The 24,133-nt window shown below is 44.2% G+C and overlaps 1 protein-coding gene across 3 annotated transcripts in view; it reads right to left on the bottom strand.

The window, feature by feature from the left end:
- The window catches only part of ERCC6 (ERCC excision repair 6, chromatin remodeling factor), a 318,760-nt gene that overhangs the window by 38,095 nt on the left and 256,532 nt on the right, over positions 1-24,133 (bottom strand). The window contains exons 1-5 of one of the 3 annotated variants that reach the window (XM_083505453.1): positions 11,148-11,257; positions 8,111-8,529; positions 6,661-6,781; positions 4,839-4,944; positions 1,043-1,754 (exon numbers count right to left, since the gene is read on the bottom strand). In XM_083505453.1, the coding sequence (XP_083361579.1) occupies positions 1,043-1,754; positions 4,839-4,944; positions 6,661-6,781; positions 8,111-8,526 (1,355 nt within the window). In that variant the 5' untranslated portion in view covers positions 8,527-8,529; positions 11,148-11,257. Of the gene's footprint in view, positions 1-1,042; positions 1,837-4,838; positions 4,945-6,640; positions 6,782-8,110; positions 8,530-11,147; positions 11,258-24,133 lie in introns of those variants that run through there. The other 2 variants (XM_083505454.1, XM_083505455.1) reach the window with 2 other exon arrangements.

The raw sequence follows: 24,133 nt of genomic DNA, 5'->3' as shown, positions 1-24,133 counted from the left end.
GTCTGGATGGATTTAAATTGTGAATCATATTAAAACTTTCAATCAAAATAAATTACTCTTGATGAAAACTCTGAATTAAAAATGATTTAATATTGAGCTAAGTCAATGGAAAAAAGTTGAGCTTCATTCAATAAAATGGCAAATATTTTACAGATTAATACATTTATTAATTCTTTAGTCCATCTCTCAGAAAGGCTATTATTTCTCCAGCCAAAAGGAATCAGTTGGGTTGTTCTCCTCGGGGGCCTAGATTAGGAAAATATGGTTTTTCTTTTAAACAGTTTCAGAGGTCTCACAATTCTGCTTTCTACCAGCCCAACAATGGCCCAATTTTGGAATAAAAATTATTCCGTGACGAGGTAGATTAGTTTTCAAAACAACAACATGTGGTTTATTTTAAATTAAGTCTTTTGATTTAAAAAAGCAAGTGCATTCACTTTCATTTTTCTAAAAGACAAATCCTTTGAGTAAGCTCAACTTATCCAGCACAACAGACTTCATGCCACTACTGAGTGGTGTGGCACCACAATCACCTAATAGTGGAGCTGCACAACTAACACGGGCTGCAAATCACTACAAGCACTTATGCTAAGACTTTTTGAAGCAATCAATCAATCAATCAATCAAAGGAATAGAGAGAAGCAGCAAAATAGAGAGAAGCAGTCAAAGGAAGGCCCCTAAACAGAGCAGCCTTTACCCTGTTTGAAGATGAAATTCTGCCCACTGGGTACTGTACTTTGCACCACCATATTTAATGATATATGTTTACTTATAGAGTACCCTGTTAGTCATTCATACATTACAATATCCATGCTTTTTTGCACTGACTGGGCATATACATCTAATTATTTCATTGGGATAAAAAGAGCTCTCCAAGAAAAAAATGAAACCACAACATATTCTGATATTAAGGATCTTCTGTTCTGTTCCCCAGCTGTTCTAAAATGTAGGAGGCATGCAACAGTCTAGTTTTTGTATGTATTAAAAAAAACTGGAATTGCCACTAGAAATATTTGGGTGGGTGTTGTTGTTTTTTACTAACCTTAACCTTTGTTTATAGTAATCTTCATTGCCGTCATCTCTACATTTTTTAATTCTCCTTTTCCCAGCAATATCATCCTCCTCCTCTTCATCAGAGCTTGGGAAAAAGTCATCATCCCCAACATCTTCTTGAAATTCGTGTGTTAATGAAAATCTCTTTCTCCTTGGCAGAGGTTTCACTTCATAATCATCACCATCATCTTCTTGAAAAAATTCATCTTCCCCATCCAGACTGCCAAGCTCTTCTTCATCAGGCCTGTATTCCGTCCCCTCACTGTCCTCCTGTCGCTCCTCTCCCTGTATCTCATTGCACTTAGGAAGTCTGGCCTTGGCCTGAATCTTAAGAACGTGGTTCTGAAGCTTTCTCATGTGCTTCTTCAAACGGCTGTCCGTTTTGGGCCGGCTTTTACTCTCGGTTCCTTTGCCTTTTATGGGACATACTGGAGTTTTGATCAGATTCTTCTGCAAAGGAACTTTCTTCTTGGTCCCCTTACGAACTGAAGGCCTCTTCCTTTCAAATGAGAGTTTTGCTTGATCTGCCAAGTATTTTTCAAAACCAGCTCCTTCATCTAACATTATCCGACGGGGCTTCTTCTCTTGGCTCTGGAGTATCTTTGTTCCAAATGGAGTCATCTGACCAGTTCGGATGAGGTTTTCCCACTCAGTTTCCTGGGCTGGCATAAGCATGCTCCCAAGGGATGAGGGACCAGGTTCTACAAAACACAAAACCCCCCAAAGATTAAAAAGATCTATACATGACTTCTTCCCCTCCAACAGAAGCATATACAGTGGTACCTCAGGTTACAGACGCTTCAGGTTACAGACTCCGCTAACCCAGAAATAGTATCTCAGGTTAAGAACTTTGCTTCAGGATGAGAACAGAAATCATGCGGAGGCAGCAGCGGGAGGCCCCATTAGCTAAAGTGGTACCTCAGGTTAAGAACAGTTTCAGGTTAAGAACGGACCTCCAGAATGAATTTAGTTCTTAACCAGAGGTACCACTGTATGTAAAAAAGACAAGTGCACCCATTTATCTCAGTGTGAAACAAACTTCAGGATAAAGCTATTATCCTGAGAGTTCAAATGAACAGATCTGTTATATCCTTGTGCTTTATAGGAGGAACACAGGGCAGAGAGGTGGGTAAACTAGAAATGTAAAGAAGGTCAATTCACAAAATGGCCAGAAACCAACATGGAGACTTGACAAAAGGGGGGAGAGAAAGAAAGAGAATGGAGAAAAAATAGCAATAGGCGCAGACAGACAGGTGGCTTTTACAGATGCTTAAATGAAAGAAGCTATAGGACTGAAAGTGGGAGAAGACAGACATCTAGGGGTCATCATTGTAAAAGTGTTACCAGAAGCCAAATAACCTATTTGGAGAACATGGTGAGATAATACAGCATAGAACATGGGTAGGCAAACTAAGGCCCGGGGGCCAGATCCGGCCCTATCGCCTTCTAAATCCAGCCCACAGACAGCCCGGGAATCAGCGTGTTTTTACATGAGTAGAATGTGTCCTTTTATTTAAAATGCATCTCTGGGTTATTTCGTTCTTTTTTTTCCTTCCAAAATATAGTCCGCCCCCCCCAAAGGTCTGAGGGACAATGGACCAGCCCCCTGCTGAAAAAGTTTGCTGACCCCTGTCATAGAAGAAACAGAAGACCAAAAAAATTTCTTTGGGATCAGTTCCTGAAGTTGGGGTCAGCTCCCTCCCACTGAGGGAGACCATCCACAGATTTGGGTGCACTGCCATCAATATGCAGTTAACAAGCAGAAATATTTCTATTTTTTGTCTAATACCAAGAAATCTGCTGATACCCTAAATTCTGGGGGAATAATGGGCGGGATGAGGGTCAATTAATTGAAGCTTAATCCAGAAAAGGCAGAAGTGCTCCTGGCCAGGAGAGAAATGGACTCTGTTAGAAGGATTCAACAAGTTTTGAATGTGCTAGTATGCCCCTTGAAGAAACAGGCTTACAGTCTGGGGGTGTGCCTGGATTTGACTTTGGATTTGTATGCCCTGGCTGAGGCTAGGAGCACTTTTGCCCAACTTATGCTGGTGTACAAGATGCACATGTTCCTGAGTCGAACCTGGCCATGATAGCACACATCTTAGTTACTTCGAAACTGGATTACGGTAATGTAGCCCGGAGGGAAGTCAACCTGGAAAGGCAGCCCATCTAGGAGAAGGAAATCTCTCATCCTAAGCCTCCACTGCTTTGCGGGATATCTTTGGGAGAAGAAAAGAGTAAACCCTACACAAATCCGAAGTGGAGACCCTAAGGCGGGTAGATGGTGCCTTGTATGCCTCCAGCAACTCCTGCAGCTAAGCTGGTGCCAAACATATTTCTCTGATTTTCTTTGGACTGCATCAGTGAAGCTGAATGGGGGATCAATCTCTGCGTAGCTCAGGACCTCCATACACACTGTTCAGGGAGGTCACTTCAGTGCTGCTAATGCAGCTGTTTGACTTCACTTCCGGAGGTACATTCCATTGTCTCTTGAGACAGACGGATGCCAACAATGTAGTCTACATTGGACTTAACTTTCAAGGGTCCTAGAGAGGTTTCCATTGGTACAGAATGCAGTAGCTAGGATGTCAATAGGTGCTTGCCCTCAGGACCATGTGACCCCTACTCTGCAACAACTGTACTAGTTGCCAATTTGTTTCAGAGCACAATTAAAGGTGTTGATGTAGCTTTAAAGCCCTAAATGGCTTGGGTTCAGGTTATTTTGAGGACTGTCTCCTCCTGCATCAGCCTGCCCACCCCCTAAGATCCAGTAGAGAGGCCCTTCGGTGGGTTCCAACTGTGATGGGCACACGATTAGGAGAGACAAGGCCTTTTCAGTGGCTACACCGAGACCACCTGATGAGGTACATTTGGCCTTTGCTATTCCATCTTCTCCTGTTTGCTGAAGACTTTTCTGTTCTGACAAAATTCTGCCTTGCTGTGCACATTGTCTTTTCTGTGGTGTTTTTATCTGCTGAACTCAACTCTGTTTAATATGTGTTTTTTATTGTTGTTGTATCATGCGATTGTAACATTATTGCTGTAAATCAGTATGAGTGATGCATATGAATGAGAAGGGTAGTATATAAATTCTATTAAAAAATGAATAAAAATAAAAGGAGCAGCAGAAACCTCAGTAAGAATACTTTCAACAGAGCAGAAGGGAAAATGGAAAGGACTGACAAGACATAAGGGCAAAACTTCCAATATCTTTGCAAAACTTCAGTTCTCTAATTTAATAGCCTGTTCAATGCATGCTCATTGATACTTGGTAGACCACAGCTGGAGCTGTGAGGAATAGAAAGTGACAGCTCTAACAACAATGCAAAACATACTGTTGTGCTTGTGTTTACTGCATGTAATTTTCTTTCCACATATTAAAAATTGTGAATGTTGATTGATTGAATTACATCTTTCAGTGAAATGCTATCATGGTGTTTGTCAACTTAAAACTTTTTTTTTTTTTTTGCAGCTCAGCTAATTTGATTAACAGTTTCAATTTATTAAGAGCAAAGCTCTAGTGATTCTAAAGAACAATCATCCCTTCTGAACTGAACCAAGATTTATTTTCATCCATGAAGATTCCCACACGAGTGCTCAGATGAGCAATTCTGCAGGTGCAGAAAATTAAAACAGTGCTAAATCTCTCTAAAAAAAACAACTCATTGAAGTTAATAAACTTCAGTAATAAACTTAGTGTATTTTTTTCAAGCATAATATTAAAAGTTGATTTCAAATAAAGGTATTATACCAAGATGACCCAAATAAATTATCATTTTCCTTACCGACATCTTCCTCAAAGTCCACACCATCTATTTCACCAGAAATTTCTTCTCCAAGAATTATTTGAAGGCGTCTTTGCTTTGCTTTGATTTTTTTCAACTGCTGCTCCTGAAATCATGAGAGAATAGAGTTAAAACAGACTAGCAAATTATCTGGGTTATATCTAGTTATTCATGCTGTGAGAAGACCTATTAAAATTAATGGGCTTAAACTGGTCATGTCCACTAAGTTCAATGGAGTATGACTTAGTAGGATTCAACCCTATATTCTCAACGATGACAACAAATAGCAAGACAGAATGTGAACAGTACTTGCTTCATAAACATAATTTGTAAAGCTCACTTAAGTTTTCGTTCAATTCCCAAGGGGGAAGGAAAACAACAACATCTACTTCTCAGGTGAACAATTTGCATTTGATATGTATAACTGTAAAAAGAAATATAAAAACATGTTTGCATGTTTTTACAAATAAAACAATTGGGATAACTACAAACACATAGAACCCTAAAATAATCCAAATTTTACTTAAAGCCAAGTTTAAAAAACCAAACTTTTAGAACCTGCTCAAATAAGATACAGTGGTACCTTGGGTTACATACGCTTCATGTTACAGACGCTTCAGGTTACAGACTCCGCTAACCCAGAAATAGTACCTTGGGTTAAGAACTTTGTAACAGAAATCGCGCAGCAGTGGCGCGGCAGCAGCGGGAGGCCCCATTAGCTAAAGTGGTGCTTCAGGTTAAGAACGGATGTCCAGAACGAATTAAGTTCTTAACCCGAGGTACCACTGTATTATGTGTTTAGTGCAGCTTTACCCAAGCTGATGCCCGCCAGATGTTCTGGACTAAAACTTGCATCCGCACCAGGCAACATGGCTGGTGCTGATGGGATCTGTAATCCCAAACTTCTGGAGCGCACCAAGTATGGAAGGACTTGTCTAGGAAAACAGTATTCCATGACAGAAGACAGTCAAGAGAATGCCCCTCTTTCTACAAACCCATGAAGGATTTATGGTTTGTAACTTCAACTTGAACCAAGCCCAGAAGGCAACATAGAGCCTGCACAGATGTTCCAGCACTGATACAATGGGTAGAATTCAATGTCATGCTATGAGGAACATTCCATCTGTGCAAGCTCTGCCACTTGCCAGATGGAACAATCCCCCAGTTCCCTACTGTTCTTGGGGCTCCCCCGACCCCAGTTCTGAGCCAATTTTGGTGGGTGCTGGGGGGATAGGATGGGGGAAGGCACTATTCCATCATTCCACAATTGGAAGTCCTTGGACTTAGGGGCATATCAATCTATTTGTTGAATCTGAAGGAAATAGAAATAATCTGACAGGAGGAGTGACAGGAAGAGTCTTCCCCTTCACCACTGATAACACGTTTAAAGTACAAAACAGCTTAAGGGAACAGCAACCTACACCTACAGCAGTTACAGTGGAACCTCATGTTACGGATGGAATCCATTCCAGAGGCCCGTCCATAACACATAACTGACGCAAGCCGAAGTGCCGCATCTGCGTGCGGCACAATTTAGTGCTTCTTGCGCATGCACGAGCGGCGAAACCCGGAAGTAACCCTTTCCTGCGGCAACCTGGAAGTACCAGAAAGGGGTTACTTCCAGGTTGCTACAGAATGCAACACGAAAACACGTAACCTGAAGCAGTCACAACATGAAGTTGAAAAATAAAATAATCTGACTCATTTAGCCAGAACCAGCAAATTAGCTTCAGTGAGACTTGTACAGAGTTCTTTAAGATACTAACTTAAAAAATGATTTAAAGGTGATTTAACACACTTACAATTAGGAACTTCCAGTTACCTTGTTGTATTTTTGCCGCTTCACAGAATCTAGTTTTCTACTAATATCTTTATTAGTGGCAGCTTGTGGAGTAAATTGCTCAATAATTGTAGCAATTTGTTTCAAGGATGTTGTACATGACCTGAAAACACAAACCTAATCAACATCTATTGGAACACCACTGAGTAGCTTCAAAAACTGAATACAGATAAAAGCATATTCAACGCAAACACTGGGCAATGTTTAAAACTGAAAACCCAATATTGTTTCTGTAAATAGTAGCTGAAAAATAGACGCTCACAAAACCTGCAACTTTGAAGATATGACCATCATATAACAATGGTCCCTAAAACATTTTTACTGTGTAAGCAGGTGGAGGAGGAGGAGAAGTTTGGTCAATGAAATCTCACTAGAAATTATTTAATTTATTTCAATTCTTGCTTTACATTCAGTATTTTAGAGAAAACTGAACACTGATCAGTGTTGTCTGCAAATCCCTGCCTTTGTCCATGTGGCTTGATTTCAAACTGCACATGTAATGGAAAGCACTTCACCTGACATCAGGTGACTGACAGGTAGGCAGTCCTACCCACCTATCAAAACCGCTTGAGGAGTTGGGCGGCGAGTAAAAATCTGGCACTTCACCTGAAAAAGATTCCCCACTCCTGCTTTAGGGCATTAGCATGAAGGAAGAGTAATAATTAAGGTGAAACAGAACTGCCAACCTTCCATATCCCAAGGCTCAAATCCTTCTCATACAAGAGAAAGCAGCTACAAATGCAATCTTGAGCCTACCAAAATTCATGACAAAGTATGCACTGACTTCAATGCAACACAACTGCAGTCTAAAATTTTAGCTGGTAGCCATGCAAGCAATTATGAAGAAAGCAAAACATTTCTTCCCTTTCTGTGAAGCTGTGATGTTTTGGTGATGCTTTGTAATTCCACTAAAGGGGAACTGTTCAGGTTTTCTTCTGCCAGCTCTGGTGTACAAGCTATTTCATAACCAGCCTATAGAAGCTCCACTGGCTTACCTAGAATAAATGATCAGTGGATTTCACCCAAATATTTCTCTGAGCTAGCTAACCAGAATGGCTGGGTTCTGAGTATTTGCGTAAGTAAACCTGTTGACATTTAGTGGACTGAAATATATTTTGGAGTATGTTGGCAGATAACTAGGACAGGGCTTTTCGTTTACTTGATGAAATGTGTCCTAAGGCTTCTACAAATGTGCCTTCAATAGGGTGGAATTCAATGTAATGTTGAGTGGGCTATGCACACAGGGAACAAGGTCCATTCATGCAACAGGACTTTCCTCCAACCCTCCAGAGCAGATTTAAGGGGTGTGGGAGCACAGCACAAAGAGAGGGAGAAGACTTCAGTCTGTGCATGCAAGACACAGTTCACAATTTCTACTCCCCATGATGCATATACCCTTCACCTTGAAGTAAAAAGAAGTAACTCAACTTACCTCAAGTCATCCAGTACAGACTGGTATTCTTTTTCTGCATCAGCAATTTGCACCGCCTTGTTTGCTTCATTTATTGCATTGTCTACCTGCTGAAGAACTCCTTGTTCCAATACATCCTGGTCATACACATCAACTTCCAGGTCTCTGAGTTCATCTGCCTGAGCACCACGTGCCACAGACTGGATTTGCTGCCTGTCGATGAGCAGCAGCGGTCCCTTTCTCAGTGCTCCAGAAGATGTGCCTGCTACTGCAGGTAGCTTGCTTTCCAAGGCAAGAGCTTCCAGATGGTCTCCCATGTGACCTTCACTAGGAGGCAAAGCACCTCTTTGCTCAGCTTCCATTAGTCCTGTATTACCTGAATCACTCCCAATAGAAACATGATTCCCTCCTTCCGGCTGATGTTTTTCGGCAGGCATCTTCTGCTCATAAAAGAATTACAGTTTTAAGTTCTGAATGTTTTTGACTAGAAGCAGACAACCAATAAAGGTTCACCTTCAAGCAGGATCTCAAATTGGTCCCATTTTCTTGGAGTGGATGGGTTAAGTCAAGGGGCTAGACAATACACCTTTCTTAAGCACCTTCAAGTATTTAATTTCAGCCCCCAAATCTCACCAAGAGCCGCTGTAGTATTGTAGAGCCTGACATTCAAACCCCTCACAGTGAATCTCATTGGATAAATCACCCATTCCCAAGCCTTGGTTCCCAGGGAGCAAAACCTCTCACCAAGAGGATGGCAGATGATAAGATTTCAACAGACTTTTAATATATACATATAGTTTTAGTTCTGTGAATGATTAATCCTTTTCAAATGATTTCTCCTCCCATGCTTTCTTCTGCTGTTCTTATTTTTATCTCTATTGGGTCTCTATTGGGGTAAAAAGGTTGGGTATAAAACAAATATTTAATAACAATTCCCTTGGCACAATAAAACTACCAACACCTGCCTTGGCAGTTATACAGCCCTCTGTATTTAACACAAGAGCTGTGGGCAATTCTATATAGCAAACATGAAAATAACTCTTGGTGCAGCAGCAGCAATTTAAAAAAACTCCTGCAAATGAAAACTCCCCCCCCCCAATTTAAACCCTGAATTTGCAGTCCCATGGGGAACAGTGGGAAGAAGTGAATACAAGCCGAGGTTGGGTGGCCATCTGTCACGAATGCTTCAGCTGAGGATCCTGATGACTCTCAAGATTGCTTCCAACTGTATGATTTTCCAACCCTGCTGATCTGCCCCTTGGCTAAGGGGTGCCCTCCTGCAAAGCCCTGGGCGGGGGAGCAGGGAGAGGAGTGGGGAGAGGGAGGAGGAGAGGACGAAGAAGGGGATAGGAGGGGTGACAGCAGGCCTGGGCTATGTATCGACACATCACCCAGGACTGGTTTGAGGGCCAGGTGCTGCTTGCATGCGCCTGACTCCATCCTCTGCCAGCACCCGGAGGAACAAGATGCATCAACACAGGGCCAGGCCTGACAGAGCTTGTCCCTCCCTCTGCTTTCCAACATTGCCATGTATGTGATGTTGGGCTGCTGTTGAAAAGCCGACATCACCCAGCCTTAGGTGAGAAGAGGCATGAAGTGGGAGAGGAGAGGGATGGGGGAGGAGGAAGTTCCTGTATCAGGAAGTTGTGTTGTTGTTTTTAATGCTTTAGTGTGTTCTGATATATGCTGTGAGCAGGGCCAGTTTTAGGTTTGATGCGGCCCTAAGCCACTGAAGGTAATGGTGGGCCTTTATATGTCCAGTTGTCCTTTGTCAACAACAAACTGTCACTGTTTTTTTGTGTTGAATATATGCTATATGGTAACTGATGGACCCCATAGGTATCTAAAGCCATTTGCCACTGTTGCTGTATGTAGGTTTTATTTTATTTATTTTTTATCTTATATTTTGGAAATGTACATCCAGATTTTTTCTCTTTAAATTTTTTGGGCCTCCCCAAGAGAGTGGGGCCCTAAGCTATAACTTGTTTTAAGTAAAGGTAAAGGGACCCCTGACCATTAGGTCCAGTCGTGACTGACTCTGGGGTTGCAGCGCTCATCTTGCTTTATTGGCCGAGGGAGCCGGCGTACAGCTTCCGGGTCATGTGGCCAGCATGACTAAGCCGCTTCTGGCGAACCAGAGCAGCGCACGGAAACGCCGTTTACCTTCCCGCCGGAGCGGTACCTATTTATCTACTTGCACTTTGATGTGCTTTCAGACTGCTAGGTTGGCAGGAGCAGGGACCGAACAACGGGAGCTCACCCCGTCGCGGGGATTCGAACAGCCGACCTTCTGCTTGGCAAGTCCTAGGCTCTGTGGTTTAACCCACAGCGCCACCCGCGTCCCTTATAGCTTGTTTAGCTTATACAGTCATACCTTGGGTTGAATACGCTTCAAGTTGATCGCGTTCGAGTTGCGCTCCACGGCAACCTGGAAGTAACGGAGCGCATTACTTCCGGGTTTCGTCGCTTGCGAATGCACAGATGCTCAAAATGATGTCACGCACATGTGCAGAAGCGGCGAAGAGCAACGCGCGCATGCGCAGACGTGCCATCACTAGTTACATTTGCTTCTAGATGCGAACAGGGCCCCGGAATGGGTCCCGTTTGTATCTAGAGGTACCACTGTATGTAAATCTGGCACTGGTGGCGAGCAGACCAGAGTGGCTGGGGTGTAAACAATAAAATTATTATTATCAACATTAATATTATTAGGGCGAGCGGGAGGGGAGAGGGCAAGTGGGGTTAAGGAGAAGGGTGGGGGAAGAGGAGAAGGAAGGGATAGAGGTAGAGGAGGGGGAGAGAAAGGAGATGGGGAGATGAGCATTGGTGGAGGGGGCCGGTTTAGGGACTCTTCCAACCGCGTCCCCCCCCCCCCAGCCGTGGGCCCAATTTCTTCCCAACCGCCCCGCGCCTCAGACGCCGTGGCGACGAGGGCCTTCCCTCAGCGCCTACGAGCTCGGCCGCCATCCCACCCCACCCCGCGGCGACGAAGCCGCGTCAGGCCCACCAAGCCCCCACCCCGGGGATGCGAAGGCGCCCTCCCCCTCCTCCTCCTCACCTGCCCCCTCACGGAACAACCGCGCGGGCCTGGCGAGCTCCGCTCCAAAGGTTGTCAAAGCGCACGGGCGGCGGGGGTGGGTATGCGCACGCGCGCGCGGGCTGACGGACGGACGGACGGAGGGCGGGGCGGGCTCCTGGCTCCGCCCCCTGCTTCCGGTTCGACCGCCCAGCTGCCCGGGACCGCGAAGGTATCATCTGGGCCGCGCGGCGTCTCCTCCGGTGGCGGCGCTTCTTGGTTGTGGCTATTATGGCAGGGGCTTTTCGCTTTGGAACTCCCTGCAGGCCCCATCGCTGTGCAATTTTTGGGAGGCCTTAGCTAGTTTTCTTTGATTTTTTTTAAAAATAATAATTATATATATATATATATACACACACACACACATATACATATATACATATACATATGTATGTATATATATATATACATATATACATATACATATATATATATACATATACATATATGCTTTCGTAGATTTTCACGGGTACAGGAATGCAGGTTTTGGTGTCTTCGGGTGTCTTCCCGTGTAAGAGTTGGGGTGTCTAGGCGACGTTTCGACGAGGTCTCACTCGTCATCTTCAGGCTGGTGCTTTCGGCTTCTTGTTACTGGAACAGAGCAGGATCTCAGTGTTTGAGTTCCTATAAATACTGTTGAGGGGGTGTGGTGTATAGCCTCCAACGTTCTGGGCAGAGAGGAAGTTCCCAGGTTAGTGTGCCTTTTCTTCTTTTGTTCCTTAATTACTTGAGGGATATCTTGAGTGATTTCTTGAGTGATATTCTGAGTACCACTTAGGTGGGTCATTAGGTGTGGATTAGTTGCTAAAGCTTTCGTGTCTTGACCTCTTGAGCTTGTGAAGAGTTTTTCTGAGAAGATGGCTGTACTGCACTTAGTTGTGCTCTGGCTTGGCTTCGTGTATAGGGGCGAGCTGTGGTTTTGTGCCCTGTGCCAGCCAGATCTGTGTAGGGATTGCAGGGGGGTGCAGCATCCGGAGGTGCCACTATGGTTTGGCTACTGGATGGTGTCTGTAATTTATCTGTGGAGAGGGTCTGGGTTTGGGTCTGGTGTGGTTGATTGGTGATGGCGTTCTGTGTGCCTCTGGTTCTGGTGTCGGTTTTTGTGGGGAGGGCTAATTTCCAGATGTCTGGCAGGCGGGACGTGTCGTCACGCTTGTTCATGTTGTGAGGGTGTTTCTCTATCTCGATGGCTTCCATGATTATTCTCTTGTGGTGATGTTCCATGTTAAAGAGCAATTTGGAATCTGCAAAATTAATTAATTAATTTTTTTGAATGCCGTCAAAAAAGAAGAAAAAACTTCCTCTCTTTTCCAACACATGAAAGAAACAGGACACGAAATTAATTTTGCAGATTCCAAATTGCTCTTTAACATGGAACATCACCACAAGAGAATAATCATGGAAGCCATCGAGATAGAGAAACACCCTCACAACATGAACAAGCGTGACGACACGTCCCGCCTGCCAGACATCTGGAAATTAGCCCTCCCCACAAAAACCGACACCAGAACCAGAGGCACACAGAACGCCATCACCAATCAACCACACCAGACCCAAACCCAGACCCTCTCCACAGATAAATTACAGACACCATCCAGTAGCCAAACCATAGTGGCACCTCCGGATGCTGCACCCCCCTGCAATCCCTACACAGATCTGGCTGGCACAGGGCACAAAACCACAGCTCGCCCCTATACACGAAGCCAAGCCAGAGCACAACTAAGTGCAGTACAGCCATCTTCTCAGAAAAACTCTTCACAAGCTCAAGAGGTCAAGACACGAAAGCTTTAGCAACTAATCCACACCTAATGACCCACCTAAGTGGTACTCAGAATATCACTCAAGAAATCACTCAAGATATCCCTCAAGTAATTAAGGAACAAAAGAAGAAAAGGCACACTAACCTGGGAACTTCCTCTCTGCCCAGAACGTTGGAGGCTATACACCACACCCCCTCAACAGTATTTATAGGAACTCAAACACTGAGATCCTGCTCTGTTCCAGTAACAAGAAGCCGAAAGCACCAGCCTGAAGATGACGAGTGAGACCTCGTCGAAACGTCGCCTAGACACCCCAACTCTTACACGGGAAGACACCCGAAGACACCAAAACCTGCATATACATATATATATATATATACACACACACACACACACACACACATTTTGTGTCATCATTCTGGGTTTTTTGTTGTGTTTTTGTGAACCGCCTTGTGATTTTTGAGTGAAGGGCGGTCTACAGATATAAATAAGTACCCAGGTGCTTGGAAAGCTGAGGTGACTTCTAACCTGCTTTAGAATTTTAACTAAAGTTGGGCTGTATGGTTTTCTTCTTGATTCTACGGTTTTATCTTCTTTTTTGGTATTCCACTTTGAGTGTGTGTGTTTTTATCCCAATACATTTTAAGGTAAAGGTAAAGGGACCCCTGACTATTAGGTCCAGTCGAAACCAACTCTGGGGTTGGGCACGTATCTTGCTTTATTGGCCGAGGGAGCCGGCGTACAGCTTCTGGGTCATGTGGCCAGCATGACGAAGCCGCTTCTGGCAAACCAAAGCAGTGCACAGAAACGCCGTTTACCTTCCCGCCAGAGTGGTACCTATTTATCTACTTGCACTTTGACGTGCTTTTGAACTGCTAGGTTGGCAGGAGCAGGGACCGAGCAACGGGAGCTCACCCCGTCGCGGAGTTTCAAACCATCGACCTCATCGCGGGGATTCAAACCACCAACCTCCTGATTGGCAAGTCCTAGGCTCTGTGGTTTAACCCACAGCGCCACCCGCTGTTTAGGAAACTAATAAAATGTAGCAGCCTTTAAAGGTGCCACAAGACTAACATGGCAACTGCACTTTCTCTCTACATATAGTCTAGTTGGCATCAGTGCTAGATTTTATATATGTGGTTAACTGTATGAAGGTCATCATGGAAAGATACCTGTCTTGATTTTAGCCAGCAGGAAGAGTTTTCTAAACACCACGTGAATCAGTACTGTTGTTTTTTCTTCTGTTAGGCAAGGAAAATGATGTTCCTCTTATTTGCGTTGGGAGCCAGAAAATTAAGAGCCAAGTGTGTGAGCTCAGCTTGGAGTGTCTTTTATCTCTCGACAGCAAAGTTTCCCTTCCTGAATTCTTTAGTTTCTTTTAGCAGCTGATAAATCTTACTCAGGTATACGGTTCCCAGCCTGCCTAGTTAGTATAATTTCACCTCATTAAAAAAAGGCAGCATGGACTGGAAAGAAGTTCCAGATGCTAAATTTTGTGGTTGTGCAAGAACCAAGTACAATCAAAGAAACATGAAGGTTGGGCATCTTTCTTCTTCTTTTTTTATAAATATTTTTATTGGTTTTTAACATACAAAATTATAAAACATACCACACAATTTATCACAAATCGATTCTTATTGGACTTCCCTCAGCACCTCTGATAATCCTCCGTCTTAATCACTTCTTATGCATTTCCTAACTTAATATCGCCTTTACATCTCTTAACATATCATCTCTTCTTCTCCATTTTTACAATATTTCTAATATTGTTCCTCACAGAACTTCTTGCAAACCTACAAACGTCTGGTTATCACAAATACTTTTCAAATAATCCGTAAATTTACTCCAGTAAATTTCTGGTCCCACCAGTTTCGGATCCTTCCCGTTAGTTTGTCAAGTTCCGCATAGTCCATTAATTTCATCCTCCATTCTTCCATTGTTGGTAATTCTTCTTGCCTCCATTTTTGGGCCAGTAGTATTCTTGCTGCTGTTACTGCATATAGAAAAAACATCTTTTCTGATATGGTTGTATTGCCTTCATCATTGACTTGCTGGATAGCATCATAGAGTTGGAAGAAAACTCTAACCCAGTCCCCTGCTGATGCTGAAATCCTGCTGCTACACCATCCTTGCTAGGTGGCTTTCCAGCCTCTGCTTATAAACCTCTTTCCAATGTTAAACAACCTTCTCCCTAACATTTAGTCTAAATCTCTTATTTTGCCATTCCTACTCTCGAGACGGAAACACCACCTATGTCATGGTCCTTCCGCCTCCTCGTCATCATTTGCTAACATTCCTCCATCTTTTCCACTCTGCAGACCTACCGTTTCCTTGATGTTCCTCTTGTTCTCAACATCTCCCACAAATCTGAGCTCATTCTGCTTACCAGCTTCTGCGGCTCATTTTTAGTTGTCCTTCAGTAGGAAGGAGTGATAGAGAAGTTATCCCAGAACGCTGCAACATGGTGGAAGATGATGCATCCAGTTAGGCAGAGAGGGCTGCCCTGTTGCTTGTCAAACACCTTGCAACCTCCACCCCTGTGGAACATAGAACTATCTTATACAGAGTCAGACCATTGGTCTGTTTCCATACTGGCAGCATCTTTCCCACCCCTTGAGCTTGAGCTTGAACCTACAGCTAGTGCAGAATTCAGCAGCTCAATGGCCACTGTTGAAAGAATTGCACTGGCTGCCAGTTAGCTATTGTTAGTTCATAATTTCAGCATTCTAGCCTAAGGCCATGACAAACCTGTAGCAATAGTATTACTGAAATAATGCAGAACACGCAACTCTACTCAGAAGCCGACATCCATGAAGTAAGAGAGAGAAGATACCAGAGAGACCAACAAGCTTAAATCTAGCTTGCTTTCAGATTAAGCCTCTGAATCACCAAAAACAATTGTTAGTGATTTTATCCAACTCCTTTTTTCTGGTTGATTTATTTTTTAGCTAGTTCATAAAGCAGGGGCAGCAACCTTTTCCAGCTGTGGGACGGTCCACCATCCCCCAGACCGTGTAGGAGGCCAGACTATATGGGGGGGGGGGATGAACGAATTCCTATGCCCCACAAATAACTCAGAGATGCATTTTAAATAAAAAAACACATTCTACTCATGTAAAAACATGCTTATTCCCGGACCGTCCACAGGCTGGATTGAGAAGGCGATTGGGCCGCATCCGGCCCCCAGGCCTTAGTGGCATAGAGGGCCACTTTGTGCATTAAAAAAGTAAAGGGACGCCTGACAATTAGGTCCAGTCGTGACCGACTCTGGGGTTGTGGTGCTCATCTCACTTTATTGGCCAAGGGAGCCAGCGTACAGTCATGTGGCCAGCATGACTAAGCCGCTTCTGGCGAACCAGAGCAGCACACAGAAACGCCGTTTACCTTCCCGCCAGAGCGGTACCTATTTATCTACTTGCAATTTGTGCTTTCAAACTGCTAGGTTGGCAGGAGCTGGGACGGACCGAACAATGGGAGCTCACCCCGTCGCGGGGATTCGAACCACCGACCTTCTGACTGGCAAGTCCTAGGCTCTGTGGTTTAACCTACAGCGCCACCCGCGTCCCTTACTTTGTGCATTATGAAGTTGTTATTGTCCCTCAAACCAAACCATTTGTGTGCCATTTGCACGAACAGAAAACGATCTCTTGGGGCAAGCTAACAGATAATGAGTGATGTCTTCCACCTGAGGTTGACCACAAATACATAGTCTGTCTGCATATGGGACCTTGTTGTAGCGGCCATCCAAGACTGCAGTGGGCATTACTTGGAAATGTAGCTCAATAAAGGCACTTCTGAAGGACACTAGTAAGAGTTTGCTAAGATAACTAGTACTAAAATGCTCTGTTCTCAGTGGATACCAGGGGGGAAATTTGGTGTTTCTAATTAGTTGCAGATCCCTTCTGGATTCTATCCAGAAGAGCCAGTCCCTTAGTTGATACTTACTCAAGGTCAATGCAGAGCTCAGTTCTGGAAAATAATAGTCCAATAGCAACTGGAATAAGTTCAACAGGCCGGTACAAAGCCCTAAACAGCTTGGGACCAGGATACCTAGAAGTGTGTCTGGTTCCTTTTACATCCAACCAATCACAGTGCTGTGCAGGAAAAGGCATTCTGCAGATACCATCTTAGAACGTCCATTCCATGCAGTGTCAAAATGGGACATCTATTATGGTGGCACCTACACTTTAACATGCCCTCCCATTACATTTCAGAGAGGCAAAACCTCTGTTGTCTTAAAACTCCCCACCAGTTGTGACCGACTCTGGGGTTGTGGCACTCATCTCGCTTTATTGGCCGAGGAAGCTGGTGTTTGTCCGCAGACTGTTTTTCCGGGTCATGTGGCCAGCATGACTAAGCCGCTTCTGGCGAACCAGGGCAGCACACAGAAACACCGTTTACCTTCCCACCAGAGTGGTACCTATTTAGCTACCTGCACTTTGACGTGCTTTCGAACTGCTAGGTTGGTAGGAGCAGGGACCGAGCAATGCGAGCTCACCCCATTGCGGGGATTCGAACCGCCAACCTTCTGATTGGCAAGTCCTAGGCTCTGTGGTTTAACCCACAGCGCCACCCGCGTCCCAGCAAGCATTCTAGTTGGAGATGTTTTATCCCAGTTGGTCTCTGTAAATCATTTTTTTTTAAAGCAACCATTTTAAGTGGTACCTCAGGTTAAGTACTTAATTTGTTCCGGAGGTCCATTCTTAACCTGAAACTGTTCTTAACCTGAAGCACCACTTTAGCTAATGGGGCCTCCTGCTGCCGCCATGCCGCCAGAGCCCGATTTCTGTTCTTATCCTGAAGCAAAGTTCTTAACTTGAAGCACTATTTCTGGGTTAGCGGAGTCTGTAACCTGAAGCGTATGTAACCTGAAGCGTATGTAACCCGAGGTACCACTGTATTCTGACATACACAATTGGTTTTGTATGATTTTATTATATTGTGAAATCACTTCATTTTGAGAGCAGCTCATTTATTCCTGCTCAGTGCTGATCTACACACACAACGCTAAAATTCTGATGAAATTTGATGACATCATTGATCGGTCACTTTTATTTTTGGAAGGGGGGAGATTCTAGTGTGTGGCTTCATTGACAGAAGTGGGAGTTCTGGTCACAGCATTAATAAAATAGAGAAACCTTCTTGAGCCAGGAAGAGAAGCAACAAGTATGTCTCAGAGCTATGACAAAGTAATGAAGCTAATAAATCAAGGTAACAGAGAGACATTTAACTATACAGAAACAATTTGTTTGTTTGACAGGTGACGGTTGCTGCAGCTTCAGGTGCGGCTGGGAAATCAAACTCCTGTGCAAATTAGTTAAGGAATTGAAAGCTGCGCAGCGATCCCTCTTGCTGTTCTGGTTTCTGGGATTCAGAATATTTTTTTTCTTGTTTTCCTCCTCCAAAAACTAGGTGCGTCTTATGGTCTGGTGCGTCTTATAGAGTGAAAAATATGGTATATCTGTGTGAAAACCGCACCTATTGAATTGACTACTAGTGAATTAATAGAAAAACAGGTGATGAGGTTGAATTTTGCATGTGTGTGAGATACATTCAAATAAATGGTGACCTACAGTCTCTGAGGCTTTAGGTCTGCTGCTGCTTGAAGGACATGGGATGGCAGTGGCTTTGTACTTGTGTTTTTTTTTAAATTATGACTACAACTTTCTTAATATAAAACTAATATACTTATACGGGTAAATAAGAGAAGCAAAGCAAAACAAAACAAAAATCTGCATACTACACATAAGTGGCCTATAATTTCCAGTTAGATGGACAGCAAATTATTATTTAAATGAACTCCTTCAACTCTTACTTCCTTGTGGTGCCATGGTTCCCCACACCCTTGTGGCAATGCCCAACTGTCCAAGGATATAGGGAGCAACAGGAGCTAGATGATTCTAAGCATCCTCCATCTCTGGTACAGCAAAAATTCTCAGGATTCCTTCTTGCCATCCCATCTCACAAAGTCTTTGTGACGAAGGGATCCAGGAAGCCTAACAGCAAGGACTAAAAGCCCTAGTCCGTGGTAGGTAGCAGTAATGTCAGTAAAGGTAAACGTAAAGGACCCCTGACAGTTAAGTCCAATTACGAATGACTCTGGGGTTGCGGCGCTCATCTTGCTTTACTGGCCGAGGGAGCCGGCATTTGTCCGCAGACAGTTTTTCCAGGTCATGTGGCCAGCATGACTAAGCTGCTTCTGGCGAAAGCAGAGCAGCACATGGAAACACTGTTTACCTTCCCGCCGGAGCGGTACCTATTTATCTACTTGCACTTCGACGTGCTTTCGAACTGTTAGGTTGGCAGGAGCAGGGACCGAGCAATGGGAGCTCACCCCGTCGCAGGGATTCGAACCACCAACCTTCCGATCAGCAAGCCCTAGGCTCTGTGGTTTAGACAACAGCACAGCAAAGCCTGAGAATTTGATATGCTCCTGCCCCAATCCGGAGTCCAGTCCATATTTTATTTTTGCAATGCTCGGCAGATTATGAAAAATAATTTGGCTAATCTGAATTAATACTTTCAGAGCACACTTGGGCAGATCTGCCTATTAATACTAGCAAACAATTTCCATCTAGGAGGAAAAATTTGCAGACTCACAATAACATTAAATAACAAGAAGAGTAGTTTTTGGTATCTTTTCTATTATAGTGTAGTGTATGCAATCATACCCTCTAACATTTCCCCAGTGAAAATAGAGACATTCTATTCCATACCCCCCCCCCATCATTTCTCTGATAAAAACAGGAACTTCCTAAGGAAAAGCGGGATATTCCGGGATCAAATCAGAAACTGGGGTGACTTCTGTAAATCCAGGACTGTCCCTGGAAAATAGGGACACTTGGAGGGTCTGTGCTATGTGCTGTGAAGGTACAAAGTCCTATCTTACCTACTCAGAAGTAAGTCCAATGGAGTTTAGTGGAACAATAATGGGTGGACAACGCTAGGAGAAGAGAAGGGAGGAGTTCTATTAGACAGCCAAAAGCCATTGCGTTAGTGGAACTGCTTTATTTGGATCCCACCCTAAGTGTGCAAAGGATGACAGTCCAAAGGATTTAAATGGATTTCCTGAAAGAGTTAAAAGAAATTTGCGGCAACTGTTCTCATGATTTCCGTAGTCTTGCTTGTGAACCCCGCAGAGCTGTACCTTATTACAGCAGATTTCTGTACAGAGCAGGAAAGATTTCTCAAGGTGCTGTTTAAGACTTCCTGGTTTGTGCTGGCAAATTGTTAATCAGTCTCTGACAGCATAAATAAAATTAAAGGGTTTAATTAAAACTAATGAATGAGTGAACAGAGAATAGGCAGCATGTTCCACTGGCAGAACCTTGATGCTCTCAGTAATTAAAGTGTCACAGAGCAGGGGATGTCTTAGAAATGTCAGAACTGCAAAAGGAAAGATGCCCCAACTTCCAGAAGAGCTTGAGGGTTCATGTAAACACTCAGTAATCATAAAAACCCAGCGGGAGCATTTCTTGCAAAAGTCCCGTCTCCGTAAAGGCAGAAGATGGTGAGCATTCTTCTGTTTTTCAGTGCCTATCCATTCTGTGACGCAAAAATTCCTCGTGGCTCATAGATAATCACTATAATTCCGGATCTTGATGTTTGAGCATGGCTGCGGTCCGCCAAAAGGGCACCAAGCGTAGGGTAATTACAGAAGTCCTGTTAATTCTGGGACTGTCCCTGAAAAATAGGGAGACTTGGAGGTTATGATACTGCTTCTGTTGTTGTTGTTTAGTCGTTTAGTGGTGTCTGACTCTCTGTGACCCCCTGGACCAGAGCACGCCAGGCACTCCTGTCTTCCACTGCCTCCCGCAGTTTGGTCAAACTCATGCTGGTAGCTTCGAGAACACTATCCAACCATCTCGCCCTCTGTCATCCCCTTCTCCTTGTGCCCTCCATCTTTCCCAACATCAGGGTCTTTTCCAGGGAGTCTTCTCTTCTTATGAGGTGGCCAAAGTATTTCAGCCTCAGCTTCAGGATCTGTCCTTCCAGTGAGCACTCAGGGCTGATTTCCTTAAGAATGGATACGGTTGATCTTCTTGCAGTCCATGGGACTCTCAAGAGTCTCCTCCAGCACCATAATTCAAAAGCATCAATTCTTTGGCGATCAGCCTTCTTTATGATCCAGCTCTCACTTCCATACATCACTACTGGGAAAACCATAGCTTTAACTATATGGACCTTTGTTGGCAAGGTGCTTTTTAGCAGTAGGTTTGTCATTGCTTTTCTCCCAAGAAGCAGGCGTCTCTTAATTTCGTGACTGCTGTCACCATCTGCAGTGATCATGGAGCCCAAGAAAGTAAAATCTCTCACTGCCTCCATCTCTTCCCCTTCTATTTGCCAGGAGGTGATGGGACCAGTGGCCATGAACTTTGTGGGTTTTTTTATGTTGAGCTTCAGACCATATTTTGCACTCTCTTCTACACTGCTTCTGTACCAGGAGATAATAGTCCTTCTTATCAAATATGCCTCCCCTGGCTTTGCTGCTTATCTGAAGCCACTCTATTAATATTTTCATATTGGGAAGATTTATGGGTACATCTGAAAACAATCCAGTCATGCTTCATGTTAACTATCAGTCCAGTTTGCTGAAGTATTCATGCAGCCGACACCTTGGGCAACAAATCCATCTTGAAGTAAATTTTAGCAGGGAGTTGGGCCTCATCCTCGGCATCAGAGTCACAAAAAATTAATTCGGCCTCACCTTCCTCTCCCCCACTCCATTCGGCCTGCCCCCCACCCCGATCCGATTCATAAGAGATTTGCACGCATCACCGATACAATTTACTCGCTGTGGAAAGGGAAACCTCAGCAACTCTGCGAAGCAAAAGGCATTTTTAAGTGATCTGTGCTGAAGCAATTCCCTCCACAACAGGTATAAGCAAGCCCAAACTGATGCTTTCTACACAAATGATTATAAATAAAAGCCAAAATTTTGTCAAACTGATAGTGTAAGTGTAACATATGAGTCCCTTGGTATCGTTTGAAGGAAATTAACGTGGAGGGCCAAAGAGATGGAGTCTGCAGTATGCAATGCTCCAGAGGGTTGGCTGAGATTTTGTTCCTGGTGTAGCAGAAATAAATGCTCTTGGCAAACCTTAAGGGGGAAATAAGACATATATGTAAGTAAGATTAATCTGTAAAGCTGGCATCTATCATGAGTCATCTTTTACATTATAAGCCCTGGAATACACAAGTTGGTGCAGGCCAGATGTGTGCAACTGCAGGGCTAGGTTGAAAAACACCCGTGTCTCCTTACACCCAGGCAGCCCTGGGGAATATCTAAACATGAAAGAAAGCAGAGCATCCAGGAAAACAGGGATATGTTCTCATGTTTGTGGGACTTATCAAAGGCACTGATTTAATAATAATAATACTAGAAATACTTACCTGGAGTTAGTGTTCCATGGTACTGTCTGCCCAACATCTCCATCAGAGTCTTCAGGCTGTGTACATACCATTTTTTAAAACAAACAAAGAAACAAACCCAAAACCAGAATCCTTCATATGATATGTGGTGGAATTGTAAGGTAGTACTGTAAAAGGATTTTGGGAAATGATATATAATGAGTTGAAAAAATAACCTTTGCTTAATAAAACCACACCCTGAAGCCTTCCTTTTAGGAATTCTAGGTGCCGAAATCCCAAGGGAGCAGAAAATAATGTATGTGACCACGGCTGCGTGGATGTTATTGGCCCAGAGATGAAAAGAACACTAAGTCCCTACCAAAGAAGAATGGCAGATGAAGTTGATGGACAATGCCAAAATGGCTAAAATGACTGGAAGAATCAGAAATCAGGAAGACCAAATTTTTTATAAGGAATGGGGAAAATTTATAACTTGTCTTAAAGACAGTTGTAAACAGTTAAAATCATTAGTAGGATTGGAATGTCACTTGTAGTTTAAGGGTGAATTTTGGATACAATGGAGATGTAAAAGATTTGGACTATCATAAAAGATGGCCAATGGGCCCATCACCTTCTGGCAGTGTTCTCGAAGCTACGAACATGAGTTTGACCAAACTGCGGGAGGCAGTGGAAGACAGGAGTGCCTGGCGTGCTCTGGTCCATGGGGTCACGAAGAGGCGGACACAACTAAACGACTTAACAACAACAAAAAGATGCAGAAGGAAACGATTAATAACAGGACCCACAAAGGGAAGGATGGGAGTCCAGGAGATTCCTTGGAATCTTGTTTTTATGGTTTATCTTTGATATATCTCTGTAAAAGGCACAACACGGCTGGGGATCTCCCTCTTTGCCGCTCATCAGCTGTTCCTGCTTTTCCCACCCTCCCACCCTATAAAGTTTCCATTCCTTGACCTTGCTATGGACCTTCGTTGGTCGCTGTCGAGGGGCCTGGTAGGAATTTTTACACTTGGCAAATTGGCACCAGCCACTTGTTTCCCCCCCACCTCGTAGCAAATTGTCACAACCTTCTGGGTATTGGTGCTTTAGGCAATGGTATTGTTCTGTAAATGGAAGAGGGGAGGAAGCACCATCACCTGCCCCACATATTGAAGGGTAGTCTGTTAATGGGTTCCGGGGGGGGGTGTTGGCCCTGTCCGAAGCCTAAGGAGGTTAGGGCCCAAGGCACGCCCCCTAGCAGTGACCCCGGGGGGGGGGGAGTTCATAGTTGATGTACATCAGCAGAACTCCCCCTACTGGTGGTTAACCCTTCCTGGACTTCAAGCGGACGGGCTGGAGTCGGATATAGTCAGTTAGGACCAATGCCTAAGCTAATACCACTCTTCACCTGTAACCAATAAAGTTGTGGCCTTTTTTAGCCCATTAACCTTAATAATTGTGTCATGTGTCATTATTTCCACCTGGGGGGGGGGGGGTCGGGAACTTGCCATGCAACATGCCCCAGGGAGGGAATGCAGTCTTTCTGGGCCTCGGTCTCTGGCCATGGATGGAAACTGTCCCCAGGCAGTTTGTAGAGGTGGAAATAATTCCAAGTACAACCCCCTAATTTGCAGGAATCGCAACTAGATTATCCCTGATCGATGGCCATCCAGCCTCTGCTTAAAAACCTCCAAGGAAGGAGAGTCCACCACCTCCTGAGGGAGACCGTTCCACTATCCAACTGCTCTTGCTACCAGAAAGCTTTTCTCGATGTTTCGTCGGAGGATAAGGCTATCAGTTATCACTGGCTAGGGACGCGGGGGTGCTGTGGGTTAAACCACTGAGCCTAGGGCAGGG

The sequence above is a fragment of the Podarcis liolepis genome, assembly GCF_965112155.1.
Source record: "Podarcis liolepis genome assembly, chromosome: 5".
NCBI classification, from domain to species: Eukaryota; Metazoa; Chordata; class Lepidosauria; order Squamata; family Lacertidae; genus Podarcis; species Podarcis liolepis.
This window is presented reverse-complemented; position numbering and strand designations above follow the sequence as displayed.